At 44.1% G+C, this 14,786-nt stretch overlaps 1 protein-coding gene across 3 annotated transcripts in view; it reads left to right on the forward strand.

Annotated features, from left to right (window-relative positions):
* The first annotated feature begins 1,732 nt into the window (after positions 1 to 1,732).
* Positions 1,733 to 14,786, forward strand: part of VAV3 (vav guanine nucleotide exchange factor 3) — a 177,122-nt gene continuing 164,068 nt past the window's right edge. For 2 of the 3 annotated variants that reach the window (XM_068952221.1, XM_068952222.1), the window contains exon 1: positions 1,733 to 2,012. In XM_068952221.1, the coding sequence (XP_068808322.1) occupies positions 1,809 to 2,012 (204 nt within the window). In that variant the 5' untranslated portion in view covers positions 1,733 to 1,808. Of the gene's footprint in view, positions 2,013 to 9,375; positions 9,467 to 14,786 lie in introns of all 3 variants that reach the window. The other variant, XM_068952223.1, reaches the window with a different exon arrangement.

Raw genomic sequence — 14,786 nt, forward strand, 5'->3', positions numbered from 1 at the left:
ATGAAGGACTTGCTAAGAGCAGGGATGGAGGAATTGCCAAGGCAGACAGCTCCCGCTGAAGTCATGTTTTCCCATGTAATAGACATTTTGAAGAGCTCAAGCTCAGCTGCACTGCCACCAATCCTTTGACATGAGGATCCTTCTTTTTTCCAAGCAAAAATATTTACTGCTAATTAGAGTTTGTATCCTGTTAAAAATGCATGACAGGCTGACCCTGTCGCAAGCTCCACGTGCATTCAGTCAAACTGAAAGTGCCCTTAATTTGTGAGCCCAGCTAACGCAAGCAGAGGCTGAAAAGCAAGCCACGCTCTCACTAGTTTGGGCAACCTCCCTTCCTCTGCTGGGTGACTGCACAGGTGCTGTGGATGGTACAGCTGGAGCCCATTTACTGTTTGAGCACCAGGTTTTTCCCATGTTTTTTAGGGGAAGGTCATGTGAAGTGGTGGGCTGTCCCGTGGCACACTCAGTGCACCTTCATTTGTGATCCTGCCCACGTTAGTAGCAGTTGCTGTTCCGGGAAAGTGTCTGAAATAGCAGGTGTAGCTGTTGTTTTTAAAACAAACAAACAAAAAAGTGAAGCAATGTTTTAAGGTTAATGAAGTATGTAAATACCCTTGTTAGGCTACAGCTTTTGGAAAGTATTTCCAGAACTTCTGTATTATTTATTTTAAAATTCATTAGTAGCGTTTGTGGGATTATTCTGTGCTCAGAAGGCAGTTAAGCGTCAGGCTTTGGCGGAGGAGACGCGAGAAGCTGGGAGAGCCACGGAGCGTTACCACGGCTGGTTGTGCCTCTGTGGCGCTGCGGGAAGGCTTCCTCGCTCCGGATGGCGGGTTTTGTTTTTGCCTTCTGAATTACATACTAATAGTGCTTTAAAAGAATTTTGTGGTTCAAAAAAAGAACATCTCAGTAGAAGAGGAAAAAAAGCATTTTTTGTAACCTCTCAACGATGGTTTTCCTGTAGCTCGGAGGAAAGGAGGTTTCCAGCACCACCTCGAAGTCCGAAGGAAATAATGGCTTTTGAGACATAGACATGGAGGACAGCGTGAACTCCGAGGTATGCTGGTGTTCTTTATTTATTAAGTTCACGTCACCTTTAGTAACTCACAATCATTTGCGTATTAGAAGCCGGAGTCCGTTAAGCTATCTTTTCCGAGGTTACGGAGGGCGCGGGTAGAGCGCCGGCCGGCCGGCGCGACGCTGCATGCCAGGGCCGAGGACGGGGACGCTGCCGCGCGGCCTGCGCCCTTTCCTGAAGGGGCTGCGCGAGAGGCGCTGTTATCAACTCCTGCTCTTTCACCTCCTCTAAACTTTTGTCTTCGTGAGTGGAGGACTGGGAGTACAGCATGGGAGCCCACTGGGCCGTTTCACAGACGCGGGCGGCGTGCGTGGGTGGCCGTGACCAGGGCCCTTGAGGCGTCGCCGAGCGTGTGGCGGGAAGCGGCTCCGCGGGGGCCGCGTGCGTGGAGAGTGAGGCCATTTTTCCTTTTTTTCCCCCCCCCTTTCTTTTTTTTTTTTTTTTTGTTAACAGAACTGCCAGGCGGAATCGCGGCGGTGAAACCGCGGGCGGTGACAGAGCGGGGCAGGGGACGGGGCGACGCGCGGCGGCCGCCTCAGCAGGGCGGGCGAGGGGCCGCCAGGCGGCGGCGCGGGCGACACCTGGGGCGGGGCGGGGCCGGGCGCCGCCTCGGGGGCGGGGCCGGGCGCGGCGCAGCGCAGGGGGCGGGGCGGGGCGGCCCGGCCCCGCCGCGGGAGCCGGCAGCGGGGAGCCGGCAGCCGGCAGCGGCGTCGTGCGGTCGGGGCGCGGGATGGAGCCCTGGAAGCAGTGCGGGCAGTGGCTCATCAGCTGCAAGGTGCTGCCGCCCAACCACCGCGTCACCTGGGAGACGGCCCAGGTGTTCGACCTGGCGCAGACGCTCCGCGACGGCGTGCTGCTCTGCCAGCTCCTCAACAACCTGCGCAGCCACTCCATCAACCTCAAGGAGATCAACCTGCGCCCCCAGATGTCCCAGGTGCGGCCCCGACCTCCCCCGCCGCGGGGAGCCCCGGCCCGCGCTGCCCGGCGCGGGGGGCCGGCCGAGCAGCGCAGCGCATCGGAGGGGCGCGGAGCGGGCAGGCGGCGGCGCGGGCACGAGCGGGGCCGGGCGGCGGCGGCGTGGCCGTTACGGGGCGGCGTGGCCGTTACGGGGCGGCGTGGCCGTTACGGGGCGGCGTGGCCGTTACGGGGCGGCGTGGCCGTTACGGGGCGGCGTGGCCGTTACGGGGCGGCGTGGCCGTTACGGGGCGGCGTGGCCGTTACGGGGCGGCGTGGCCGTTACGGGGCGGCGTGGCCGTTACGGGGCGGCCGCGAGTTTGAGGCTGAGCTCTAACGATAGAGACCCACCTAATCGTGGGTGTTTGCCCCCTCCCTCCCTCCCCCCCAGATACTTGTATGTTTGCCTCTCTTTTAAAAAAAAAATCTTCTTAATTTTCTTCTTAAATGCTAACAAAACGTAGTTCCGAACTCGCCTCCTTTTAAATAACTTATCTGGGAAATAAATACGTTTAGGGCTGATGTTTTGTTACTGCTTCAAAGTGCTCGTCTTTGATATAGTGATAAGGTTTCAAGCCGGTATTAATAATTGAGGGGGGAGAGGTTCTGTAGGTACGTGACTTCCCGTGGCTGCGCCGGGTACACCTATGCCTTGGCACAGGCGGCGGGGCTAGGCAGATGCTGGCCGAGAGGAAACTAAGCTGCTTAGTCTTTCACGGATTTTTACAGCATTGAAAGACTTTGTAACATTTCAGATTCATAGGTGCAAAAATTGCCGTGTGTGTTTAGGGCACTGGCAAAAAATAACAGTAAATTATGCTCTTGGGAGGAGACAGTCTTTGTCTGTATTTACTCACCAAGTCAGTTATTACTATCAACGAGACATTTTCTGTAAGCCTACAGTGCTAAAGGGGGGGAAAAAAGTATCAGGTATGTCTCAGCCAGTCAAAATGAAAACTCTCAAACTGTTGTACTGGGTTTGGATGGTATGAAAGGTATCCTGGCATACTTCAAAGTTCACGTGTCTGAATTATCTATACAGAGGTGAAAGTTTAACTGAATGATGGAGAGGTGCGGAGGATGCGCAACCTTTGAATGGAACAAATTCAGCTGGGTTCTCGCGTTTTCTGTGCTGCTCAAACTGTATAAGAGATTCAGGACTTGCTAAACCCTGCCAGAGCCCTCGTTTATAGCTTTGCCATAGTTAGATTGATTGCTTCCAGGATGTCCCTTTTTGTTTATAAGTCTGCAGGCTAAACTAAATTTGCATATCAACTGTTGGAGATGGTTTCTGGCTGTACTCTCAGCTGTTAAACAGTATGTAAATACATTATTTTTAATGAACTGGAAAGGTGTCCTCATGATACTACACAGTGTTTTCTGGACAGATAACTAAGTGAATTAACTTCAATTAGAGATATGTATGAGTTGTCTGGACCAGTACTACTTGATTTTATTTTTGATGAATTAAGGCTGTCGCAGACCCCTTCTGTCTGATAAAAATACATATCAAAACTTTCTGCCATCTTCCTTGTTCAAAGCAAGTGTGAGAGCCATTCAGAGTTATATTTATTACACTCTCTGTGCACTTGAACTGTGGATTATAGTTTAGATCTTAGATTATTTACAATGCATATTTTGCACTTAGGCTTGTGTGCGTGTTGTGTAGATGTGGGAATTGTTTCACAGCGATGGCAAATAACTCTGCTGTGTCAGTCCTTTGCCAAGGGAACTTGTGCTCCAGGGTCCGGATCCTGGAGACCGTCCTCTTAAGCAGCGCGTTCCTGCCCTGTGTTGCTTTCAATGAACTCTTGGAAAACGGGGGGAACTGCTGCTAAATCAACACCTAAAATGGTTTAAAATACATAGCGTTACCTTTCCTCGTAATTCACGTTTACTGGTCATGCTGCCTTTGCCTTCTGAGAAATCAGGAGTTGGCCATCTTACTGAGCTTCTGTGGATTTTAATGAACGGTCTTTTGGAGAAGATATTTTCCACTGGAAAGAGTCATTCAGTGAAAATTTCAGAAATTGTTATTAAACATGCAGTAAGTTGAAATTCTGCAAGTTGCTCATGGTTGCTTGTTGCTAAGATTTTAGAGAGCTTAGCAATAACTTTACACTGAAGTCTTGGAGGCTTGATGTTGATTAGTTTTTGGGAGAGCTGCTTGGAGTCTGGAGAACTGAGCCCTATGGTGTCAATATTGTCAGAATAATACTTGTCAGTGAGCTAGTATAGTTCCTGCATCCTAAAGATCTCAGTGTCTTGTAAAAACACTAGCTGGCTCTGCTGTTACTTCTGAGGTATTGATTTATCAGCACTGTATAGACATAGGAGGCAGGCGGTAATTGCCAGAAGCAGACCTGGCATGAGGATGTGAAGGGTCCCTGTTTCTGATTTTGTTTATTTGTAGTCCACTTGAACGTGCAGTTGTGCCCATACTGTTAGCTGAACTGTGTGAACTTCATGTGGCCCTTGTTTGTCTGCTGTTATAATCAAGCTACAGTTCTCATACTCCCTGCTCCTGACTTTTGTTTTCTGCTGCAAAAATCTTATGATAGCTCAGAGAATTCTGTCTGTGCAGTTTTTGAGCAATAAAGCCAGAGAACGAGCAAGGTGAATGAATGCTCTGTGAGTGGGCCTGTAGCCTAATGGTGGGTAGATTGTGTGATTTTAGTCTTGGCTCTTTCTGCTGTTGACCCTTGCTGGATCTTTTTTCTGTGAACCAAGTTTTTATGTCTTAGGCACTGGTTATCAATTCACCGGTGACAAAGAAAAGAAAAGCAAGAGGCTGTGCCTTAGGCAAACCTGGGAGTAGATGTTAGGCTGCTGATATGACAGGCACGTTTATTTCTTCAGAATCAATATGGCAGATGGTTTGTCTGTAACTCAGCTCTTTGTAACCTGCTAAAAGCAACGGGAAAGTGCAGACGGGTTGCGACTAACGCTGCTGCGTCAGGTGCCACTTTTTCTTGGAGATCGCATGCTTAGCTGTGGCATAGGTGCCCAACAGGCACAGAATTGCATTGCTCTCTACAGACCAGGAATAGAAACAGAGTTGTCGTGCCCAGCCCTGCAGCACGAGCACCCGTTCCCCAACGGCAGGGGGTCTGGACTGGTGTCTGTGGGCAGCGGCGCGTCGTCACCCACCGCCAGTCCCGCGCTTGGTGTCGCAGCTGTTCTTGTTGGTGAAGTGGAAGTGACCCACTTTATGCATCTGGAAGCGGTGGATTCAACCTCTCTCTCTTTCTGGAGATAAAAATACATATGCAAGAAAGCTGTCTCAGTGGTTTTATCTTGCAAAACACTGAATTTAAAAGCTATTTGACTGTTGGGCTATTATCACCTGTACTTCTGTATGACAGTATTTATATTTGGTTAGTGGAGGCTGTCCTTTGAAGAGCAGAAGCTGATTCTGTCAGTTACGCTTTCTGAAAGTGAGCTACAGAGACAAAAGTATGAAACTCGCATATATAAAGGAGTGCCAGTGGTGATGCTTTGCTAATGAATCTCTTGGCTGCAGGTCCTCAGCTCACAGCTGCCTAGCTCCTGTCTGGAGAGAGTTTGGCATGCCTCAGCGCTAGCTCCCATGTGAAAAATTACATATGGGCCTCACTTGAGACTGGAAACCGTTAAGTTCAGGGGCTTTCGTGTCTAGGCTTTCTGCACTGTGACTGACAAGAACATTGTGGCTCTATTAAGAGCTGCTCTGTCAAGGCCCCAGAACCCTTTGTGTAAACTTTCAGGAGCTGGCCATGTTGTCATTTTCATTCAATACATATACAATCAAAAAACAAATTCTGAAGACATATCGAATAGTGTCTTTTGTTTTTTTTAAAAGCAGTTGTGAGGGTGTGTGATGCCTGCTCTAGACTAAAGGATTGGTAAGGAGTGTTCTTCCTGGTGTTGAGAAAGCTGTCTCATTACAGGCGAACTCTACTGTGTGAAGCAACGCTAACCCTTGTAGCTACTGGAGGGGGAGCTGGAAGAAGGAACGTGCTAGGTGAATTGCAGAGCTGTTCCTGGAGGGCCTTTGCGTTGCGTGGTTTCCCCGGAGCGTCACGTCGGTACCTGGCGACAGCGAGATGCGAGGACGTAATAGTGCAGCTCAGGATCCATGTGGTTCAGTGTCGCCTTTCGATGTAGCAATTAGCTTTCCTCATACGCTGCCTTTTCTTGGCTGATATAGTCTGGTGGAAATAATAAAAATGGAAATGATCCGTAATGGAGAGTGCTAATCCTAATGTTTAAATTCTTATATGATTAAGATTAAACAATTTATCACCAGAAATACCAGCGGAGATACCAATTAAATACCAATTTAAACCAATGGATTACTGTGGATTTTCAGAAGATGTGATCTATGTAATGCTTATCTTTTATCTTTAATACATTGCAAACTAGTTTTGAAATAGTTTTTGCAAGGCGTTCAGTTAACTTGTGAGAGATTGCGTCAAGTGCAGTTTTCCTGTTTAGCAATACTGACGTGGGAGTTTACTAAAGGGGATGTTAGCATAGATTAAATATTAAAAATAACTATTTCCTATTATTCTAATAATACTAGACAAAGCGCTCAGAGCTTTCCCATCCCCTGTGAATGGTAACCATAATCTTCTGCCCCGAACGCTCTGAGCATACATCCTTTCTCTGCAGGCTTCCTGCATGCTGGTGTGCTCCCCGTGCCTGCCTGCCTGCCTCCCCATGTGCATGCTGCCTTGTTTTTCCTCTGAACTGTAGCCTACAAGTACGCTTCAAACATCAGGGTGTCGAGCTCTGTGTGTTGGCTAGCTCTGCAAAAGATTCAGCTCTTGACTTTGCATGTTACCAGTTTGTGGATCCATATCTGAAAGAGAAACAGTAGTAGGAATGGATTTGCGCAACTCTGCACGTGATTTATGTCTGCAATCATAGGAGGGACTAGATGAGCTGAATGAGAAAATGAAAGGGAATTTCTTGTGACTGTTTCCAGCACTCAGGATATCAGTACACTGTTACGCTTGGGCAGTGAGGTCTTGAAGAGAGCGCTGGTGTGCAAGATAACAAGCAAGCACAGAATAAGAGTTATGTTAGCCCCTAGATTACTGAATTAAGGAAGTACCATAAAGATGCATTCAGATTAAGATAGTTTTTCTGAAACTACAAAACTTTTAGGGGCTGGGACAGAAGTTTGGGAACTGATTTAATATGAGTGAGTAGAAAGGAAATGTGTTCAAAGAAACAAATTTTTTGAATTACATTCAAAATGGGCTCTATATGTTTAATGTGGCTGGTTTCAAACTTGAGCTTTTTTTCAAACTTTTTTGATCTTTTTGCTTACTTGCTGGTACTTTAATCCACTGAACGTCTTTACCACAGTTAGCCTTATTCCCATAATTGATCTCAATGAAAGCTACATTAATCATCTGTATAAGCGTTTGCCAAAATTGGACTTTGAAATAATTTGAACGAAAAAGCAAAACTTTAATTGACTTTTTTTTTTTTTTGCTAAGAAAGACAACAGACAAAAAGTAGTGACCCAGTTCTTGAAGGTAATTCTTCTCACCTGAAGAAGGTGGAGAAAAGAACAATAATAGTCATTGTCATTTTCCAAATATGATTCACATTGATTATTTTGATGGACAAAAAGAAAAATGCGGTTGTAATATATTACAAATCATATTTTACATGCTATATTTAGCATATAGCTTTTAAATGCAGCATGTGTATCTGGCCAAGAATTGTCTCAAATGTCACCTCCTGCACAAAGTTTTAGTGTGCTGGATGTTGTATAATGCATTAGCAGAAAAAATGTCAGTGCTAGTTTCTCGCAGAGGCTGTAGCGTATGTCAGCAGTGGATAATTTAAATTCACGTCCACCCACTGTGTGCTGCTGTGCTGTGTGGGAGAAGTCAAGTTATTTTCTGATCCTTGACTGGCAAAGGTGGGAGAGCTGCGATGGCAGCAAGTTGAAGGAATGCTTACAAAAAGAAAACAATGAAGTGCTCAGTGGGAAAGAGAAATTATAAAAAAAATAGGAGGAAACGATTCAAAGAAACAAGTGTGAACTGGGGAGAATAGTTAGGAGTGGTTGGGAGGTGGATTGGAAGGGGTGTCAGCAAGTGATGCGTGTTGAGATTTAGAGAGATGGGCAGGAAAAAGCACTTGAGATTTATCCTGAGATAAATACAGAAAACCATTCTTGGATATGCTATGTTATTTTTTAGTGATAACGACATTATCATTTGAGGATGGCTTGACAGTGGATCTCCATTATAACACACAGACTTGGGACTGTAATATCGCAGAGGTTAATTACCAGGTTGCAGCATTTGGCATCAGGATGCTTTAGTACAGTACATTAGTACAACAGAAGGATGAAGGATCTGGGATTTCCCACCCTAATCTTTTCCTCCTTTCTTTTGAAAGTCAAAAGAGTCTGCAAAGATTAAAAAGGAAGTACAGGGGTGGCCTAGCCCAGAGTAGGCTTGAGTGGTGAGGGCATCAGGGAGGAGGACAGCTGGGAGCGACAGCTGATGTGGTGGTAATAGGCATGGAGAGAAGTCTTGCAGGAATAGGATTTGATAATGATAAAATGGAGATGGCCAGGGAAGGAAGCTGAGGACATGGAAAAAAAGGTGGAATTTTGTGTTGAAGTGAAGTTGGCTCAGTGGAGAACTCAGGGCACCTTGCCAGCAGGTGACCCAGAGGGGAACAGGACAGGTGTCTTTCCCTGCAATGAGAGGCTGGAGTATGCTCCAATCACTGCTTCTGCGGTGTGTCTGGAAAGATGGGATTTCAACCCCAGACCTGGGAATGTGTTGCAGCCCTTCAGGGAAATTCTAGTTCATGCCCTGCATTGTGTAGGTATCTGAGTACAGAGGGAGATATTTTATTAGAACACTGACAATTTTATCTTCAGATTTAATATCTATTCTCTGTAAGGAGTCAGTGTTTGATCTCATTATTTTTCCCCAATACCAAAAATGTGTCTGAAGTTCTTAAAAACAAAACACCCTCCCCCCAAAAGACAGCCTTCAATTTTTATACTCTTTCCTGTTGCTCCAAAACAGTACTTCCATATTATCCCATAGTATTGTTTCATAAGTAAATTCCACTTCACAAAGAACAGTATGAATAGATATATACTTTGTAGATTGACCATTAAGTTTTATTCCTGCACTTTCTGGTTTATCCGGTATCATCTTGCCTTTTCTGTCTTTGGGCTTTTCTTTCCTCTTATTTTGACAAGCCAAGAACAAAACTTTTGCCATTGTGAAATTCTGGCCATTTGCGAAGACTTGCAATATGTAAAACGGAATCTAACCTGATATTTTGATAGTAAGGTTTTGACTTTTTGTATTTAGGAGGCAGATTTTTCTCTCAGACCTGTGGATTTTGTTGACTCCAATGCAACATGTCAAATGAGAAGATATCTTTTAGAAAAATATCACTCAGGTGACCTTTTCATCCTATATTCAGTGATAATCGGGGAACATCTTGGTAAGCTAAAACGCTGAAGGACTATTAATAGGAGATTTGATTCTTTGTATATTCAAAACATGAAGTCTCAGATACAAATCATGTAGTATAGCAGTATTATAGCAATTTGTTAAAAAAGTCACCCATACAGTATCTAAAATACTTTTGCAGACCTACAGGTGTGAACCAATGTAATTAAAATATGCCTATGGAGTTCAGCTTTCTTGTTTCACAGCTCAATGTGGTTGGGCCTGTAAAATCTTTTTGCCCATAAATTACCTTTACTTTCAATCGTGATTCTGTTTATAATGATAGCTCGTTAGTAGATATTTGATTGATTTGCCATTACCTGGTTTTCACTAGACTTATCCCTCTAAAGATGACTTGAAGGTCATTTTAAATGGTATAAGGAATATGGTGTGATTGCCTAGCAGAAGCAAACAAAATGTTTGTTTGTCACTGCTTCTATAATCAAATATTTGCTCTAAAAGACCAAAACATAAAGCTTTTTTTAAAGCATATTTTTAACTGATGAGGCTTAACAGGACAAGATGATTCATACTTCCAGAAACCTCAAATGCCCTTTAATCCCTGATACCATCAAATTTACCTATTTGTGGGTTATATAAGACTGCATTGTATAATATATTACTTACGATACCTTGTACCATTGGTTGATGTTGCGTTTACATCACTTCAACAGGAAAAGCAACCTTATAGTCAGCTAAGACAGAATCATTGTAGCTTGGCCTTTGAAAATATTGACTGTTAAAGCAGCCTCCCTTCACTGTCTTCCAGGATAGTTGCTGATAAAATGTTGTTGTTGTTTTGTCTGCCCACACTCTAATATATTAGTGCTGTAGAAAGTAAACTTACTTAGTGTTTTCTTTAGTGAAGAGAAGAGATTTCTCCTAAGGTACAGATATTCTGCTGTACCTGTACTTTTTTTTTTGTCTTTTGCAGAACCGGCAGTTTTAGCTAGACAGCTCGATACCTTGACTGACTTCTGTTTACTGCTATTGCTGAAATGTGATATTATAATCTTTTCTGAGTCTTTTTTTCATCTTAGTACTGACTCTAGTTACATGTCTGGATGTTTCTGTGCTGATGTGCATCCTGAAATTTTATTTATTTATCGTGGCACCTGTGGTATCCAGACTTGCCTCCGTGATAGGCCGAATGGCTGTGTATGGTAGCATTGGTGGTCCATGTGCTGCAGTTCTCCTCCCAGTCGCTGTCCTCGCGTGCTGCAGCCAACGTGCACATGCCATCTCTCTGATCTTTGCAGGGAGTCCTGGACACCTTCATGTGCGCAACAGGGCACACGAGCACTGGGAGCTCACTGCCTGCTCTTGGACATATCTGAGGGACCCTACATACAGAAAATACAGAGTGAATCTGGGAGCAAATGTTCTCATGGTTGTCTGCTCTGTGGCTTTGGCAGGAGGTAGGCCGGGTATGGCCCACAGACTGAAGCTTGAGCAAGTCTATATGAGAGCGTATTATTGGTAATGTAGTTTGCTAGTGATTCTGGGTATGTCACATGGTAAGCATCTGTTAGTATACTGTGTTAATGACAGCATCCTCATAGCCTGTGTAATTTCTTGCGTCTTGTTTGCCTGTTGCCAGGCAAGATTTAAGTTGTACCCAGATGCTCTGGTGTTAGAGTAACAGTTGGTGGGAATTTGAAGTCAGTGTAGCAGTGGTGACTTACATCAGCTAAGGATGGCCATGATCTTTTTCCCTCTGAATTCCTCAAAATATGTGAGTAAATAACCATATCTGTTTCCAGTGCTCAGATGGCTAAAGGTAGGGGGAGGATGACGTTGCAGTTGCATTAATATACCAGGCAGATTTTATGTGTTTCTGGATGGGGGTAGGTGGTGATGTAGTCCTGTCATTTGAACTGTCACTTGAGGTAAATGCTCATCATCCTATTCATTTCTGTAGGATTTAGATCAAGCTGTGAGCTTCTTTTTTCCCAGAGAACAAGTGGAAATTGGGAAACACCTGAGAAAATGCTTAAATTACTGCTTTTTTCTGTAACCCACTTTCCTCTTACTCCTGAGACAGCAAGATTCTCCTAAGTGCTCTTGCATCTGTGGCCTTTAGGCTCTTAGTCCTCTGCTGCCTGGTTGGTTGAAGAGGGATTTCTGCCAAGCTTTGAAAAACCTAACATATTTAGGCAGCTATTTTGAAAACCTGTTTATGCTACTCTGCAGCTCCTGTTTTGCTAAATTACACCAAGTTGGGCGAGGAAACACTTAAGTTTCACTTTCTCTTGACCCTTTACCCTCTGTGTCAGGACATAAAGCAATGCTGTAGTTCAGGTTGTATCACCTACTTCTCTGAGAATTGGTGATTACTTGTTTCTAGATACTGTTGAAAATTCCTACTCAGCTTTTTTTTTTGTTTTTTTAAACCTGCCTTTCCTCTTGTCTAATTTGTTGTAGATCACTTAGGTTTTAGGAAGCTGGTAAAAAGTAGTGGTTCTTGGACCTTGACCAGAGGACACTTTTGGGATGTGGGTGTGTCCTGTCAGGGTTATTTGCTTTTAGGGAATTGCTAGAGTATTTTAAAAAGCGGAGATTAGGTTAAAAACTTAACTGGTCCTTAACAGGTGTGTATATGTACTGTGGATGGGAGTCCAGGAGAAAAGTAGGCAAGGGATTTTGAACAGGCCTTTGGCAAATAAAAGTGCTTTTGCCCTTCAGCAAATTGCTTGCCTGGGTGGCACTGATGGGTTAGGATGCTGGGAAGGCCAGGAGGAAGCAGAGACTTTATAGAAGCAGGGAGTCGTAAATAGGGTTTATCTGAGCTATTCTATTTTGCGTTCTGTGTGTCCCTCTTATGTCCTACTCCTCTTTCTATCCAGCAAAGAGAGGGCAGTGTAAATTTACCCAGGCTGCTCCATCACTATGCCTTGACCTGAATTACTACTGCGAATAGTCATGAGAAAGTAGTTCAGGGTTTATGTTTGTTCATTCATTTTGCTGTTTTGACTGATGCTGCTGAATAGGGTGATGCATCCTCTGCTGTGAACTGTGCTGAGGCCAACCTTTTCACTACAAAGAAAGCTGAACAGATGGCAATCTTTGTAATAAAAGCTGTGATTTAATTTCACATTTCTTGTTCTCAGCAGTGTCTTTGAACAGTATTGTTGGTCCGAAGGACTGTGCCTTAGAAAATGCCAGTAGCTAACATCTCTGTGCTGTCGTGGGCTTTATGAAGCGTTATGGAAATGACTCCAGTAATCCTATTAGAATGCCTCTATAGTTGTATTGGAGTCCTATAGATTTCCCTTTCTATGGAAGACCCTGGTAAATTGATTCGCTGAGATGCACTGTTCCTGTCTGCAAAGGCTTGCAATTTGCAGCAGATTGCAGATGTGGTGGGGAGGGGGCGATGTAAAAACAGCTGAGCCATCCTGGGAATGGAGGGGCCGCTTGTACTGCGTGTGTGGAAATGCCGAAGCTGCAGACTGGGGCATATTTCACTTTTGTTGTGTGTTCTGAGCTATAATTGCTCAGATTTATGGATCCTGGGGGAATCTGGTTAATTTATATGATCTGTGTTCTCTTTTCTGAGAATTTAGGTTTTTGTAGCTTGTTAGTCACAGAGCACATCATGTTATTTCAAGAGCCCAAAGCTATAGTAATAGTACGTGTAAGGTGAAATGTACTTTAGCGTTGTCCTTAAAAATACCTTTATGAAAAAATTCTCTTGCAGTTGTGTGTAGGATTTCCAGTTAAAATGACATAGTATTTCTGGATTTTCAAGGAATCGTATGCTGATTGCCATAGCCAATGGAAGGAAAGACAAGAAAGCAACTGCTATTTAAAAAAAAAAAAAAAAACCAACCCAAAATGAGAGAGTATATTTTCATCTCTTAACGTTGGTGGCTTAGCACACCAGATTAAGAATAGGTCTAAGGAGTAGATCCTTCTTCCAGCAGTAATATGATAATGGCTGTGTATTCACGAAGCTTGTGATCAGCAGTGAACACAGGCTCAAAGTTCTTGTTTTGATGCAGAACTGGCGTTTTGGTGAGATTTCTCTGTGCAAGTCTATTGATGATGGCTGTCATATTAACTAAGGACTTGGTCTTTCTGGCTGAGAACTCTGTTGCCATTTGTATGCTATGGGATGATAGGCTTTGGGGAATAATTCTTCAAATCTAAAACAGTATTTTCAAAATCTGTAGTCCAACATGCAGTACCCCAGATATGGCTATGAAGTTTCATTATGGGACTATATATTGCAAAACCTTTTATATTTGACCTCTGTGTGGTGTATCATCTTCATTCCACTGCAGAGCAATGATTACATTAAACATAATTTTTGAAACTTGCGTGGAGCGTTTCTCTAAGAAAACTAGTCCTCAAAGGGTTTTGCAGGAATGCTGTTCTTGAGGGAGTTCTTTAAGCTATTGGGAAGTGAAATGCTGTATTTGGTTCTTCCTGTTTCATGCTGACTATCATTAGAGTTTGACCTCAAAATCCAATGTTTTGATGAAATGTTTTTAAAGTTTGAATCTAAAAATGCCTTTCATCTTGATTTGAAATGGAAACAAATTTTGAAATGTTAATTTCTGTGGGATATTTCACTTTCCTGTCAGCTCTACTGTCTTCACTCTTTTCTGTTTCTTACATTTTTCTGCCTTTACTCAGGTAGTGTGATCTTATCTCTTGTACTCAGAAAGCTAGACTGCTCGGTAATTAGTAAGAGGCATTGCTCTGACAGGCCTGGGGTTTTTGGATTTTTTTTTCCTTGCATCTATTTCTCCCTCATTTTGACTCATCTCTTGTGGCAGCTTGTTCTGCGCACGCTCGCGTTCTCTCTCTCTCTCTCTCTCTCTCTCTCTCTCTCTTTATTCTGGATGATATTACTTTTACCTTATTCATTTGCTTTGGCCCACCCTCCCAGGTATTTTCTCCCTCCAATGCACCTGTTTCCTCTTTAATTTCTTTCCTGATGCTATTTCTTCCTCTCAGCTGTTTTCCTGCCCCTGTTGCCTTCCCTGTTGCTGTTGCCCTCATCTCTCTGCTGATGCCCTGAAAGCTGTTTCCTTGGTAGGTGGGAGGGAGTCTCCTGGAAGCGATTTCTAGCACAGCTGAGGGTGCTAGGCAGGAGGGCTCTCCTGGAAGTTCTGCTCTTAGGAGCCACCAAGCGACCATGCAGAGCTTGAGCAAAACTTACATGTAGGACTACTTTTTAGTAACCACTTTTTGGAAATGGTGATTGCTTTACTTTTGTCATTATTTTAAAAATTTCTACAAATTTCTGCCTCCTTCCT

The sequence above is a fragment of the Struthio camelus genome, chromosome 8, assembly GCF_040807025.1.
Source record: "Struthio camelus isolate bStrCam1 chromosome 8, bStrCam1.hap1, whole genome shotgun sequence".
NCBI lineage: Eukaryota > Metazoa > Chordata > Aves > Struthioniformes > Struthionidae > Struthio > Struthio camelus.